Source organism: Verticillium alfalfae, genomic scaffold (genome assembly GCF_000150825.1).
Source record: "Verticillium alfalfae VaMs.102 supercont1.9 genomic scaffold, whole genome shotgun sequence".
In the NCBI taxonomy this organism is placed as follows: domain Eukaryota; kingdom Fungi; phylum Ascomycota; class Sordariomycetes; order Glomerellales; family Plectosphaerellaceae; genus Verticillium; species Verticillium alfalfae.
In genome coordinates, this window is record NW_003315030.1 from 338,001 (window position 1) to 338,893 (window position 893).

Here is an 893-nt window from a genome sequence, read left to right on the forward strand (position 1 = left end):
CCAACGCACCGAAAAGCATGAGCGTGCAGACCTCCAACGGCCACAATCCGTCGCCTCAGAGCGGCTACTACTACCCACCATCACCACCAGCAGCTCCTCCGCCACGATCAGGACTCCGAAAGACGGCCATGGCTTCAACAGTGCCGACGAGAACGACAACGACAATGACAACGATGTCGACCAGGACGATCAGGACCCTCTGCGCCTGGGAAAGCGCAAGAGGCCCATTTCCGTCTCGTACGTTCAGCCTGCTGCCCTGTTTCCCTCTGCCCGAGCTCTGCTTCACGCACCCGGCCTCATCTGGCCTTGCCTTGCCTTGACCCTGCGGCGGTTCGGTCCTCAACCTCCCGTTCCCGCTGCCACCACCCCTCCCTCCCCTTTCTGCCCCCCTCCCCATCATCTCACTACACCTCACTTTACCTTGCCTCTCCTGTTCCCCACAGCCTCAGCCTCTGCTCTCCCTCCCCCTCTGCTCCCATCTCCACATGCTCCTCTCCTTGGTCATCTTCGTCACATCTCGTCGCCCGTCATCTCGCTCCCCAATGCGTCTGCCCACTCGTCCGACCTCCCAGCCTCGCCCTCGCCCGAGTCCTCTCGACCCTCTTGACCTTCGTTCATGACCCTCCCCAATGACACCCTCGCCCGAACATGTCCCCTCCGACCAAGGTCAGGAAGCTAATCCGATCCCAAGATGTGAGCTCTGCAAGCAGAGAAAGGTGAGCTACCGTACCCGCCCTCCCCTTGAACCCCTGATCGACACGCGACCCCATTCTCAGTACCACGTAACAAGACGATATGCCCCTTCTAACACGTACCACAGGTGAAATGTGACCGTGGTCAACCTTCCCTGCGGCTGGTGCAGTCGCAATGGTGCCATCTGCGAATACAAGAGA

General features: G+C 60.1%; 1 protein-coding gene across 1 annotated transcript; it reads right to left on the bottom strand.

Annotated features, from left to right (window-relative positions):
* Positions 1-70: 70 nt before the first annotated feature.
* VDBG_07060 (predicted protein) lies at positions 71-397 on the bottom strand (the record flags this gene model as incomplete). The annotated part of the gene is made up of 1 exon (XM_003002443.1): positions 71-397. One exon carries the CDS (start codon positions 395-397, stop codon positions 71-73), a length of 327 nt encoding a protein of 108 aa, XP_003002489.1.
* Between the last annotated feature and the right edge of the window lie 496 nt (positions 398-893).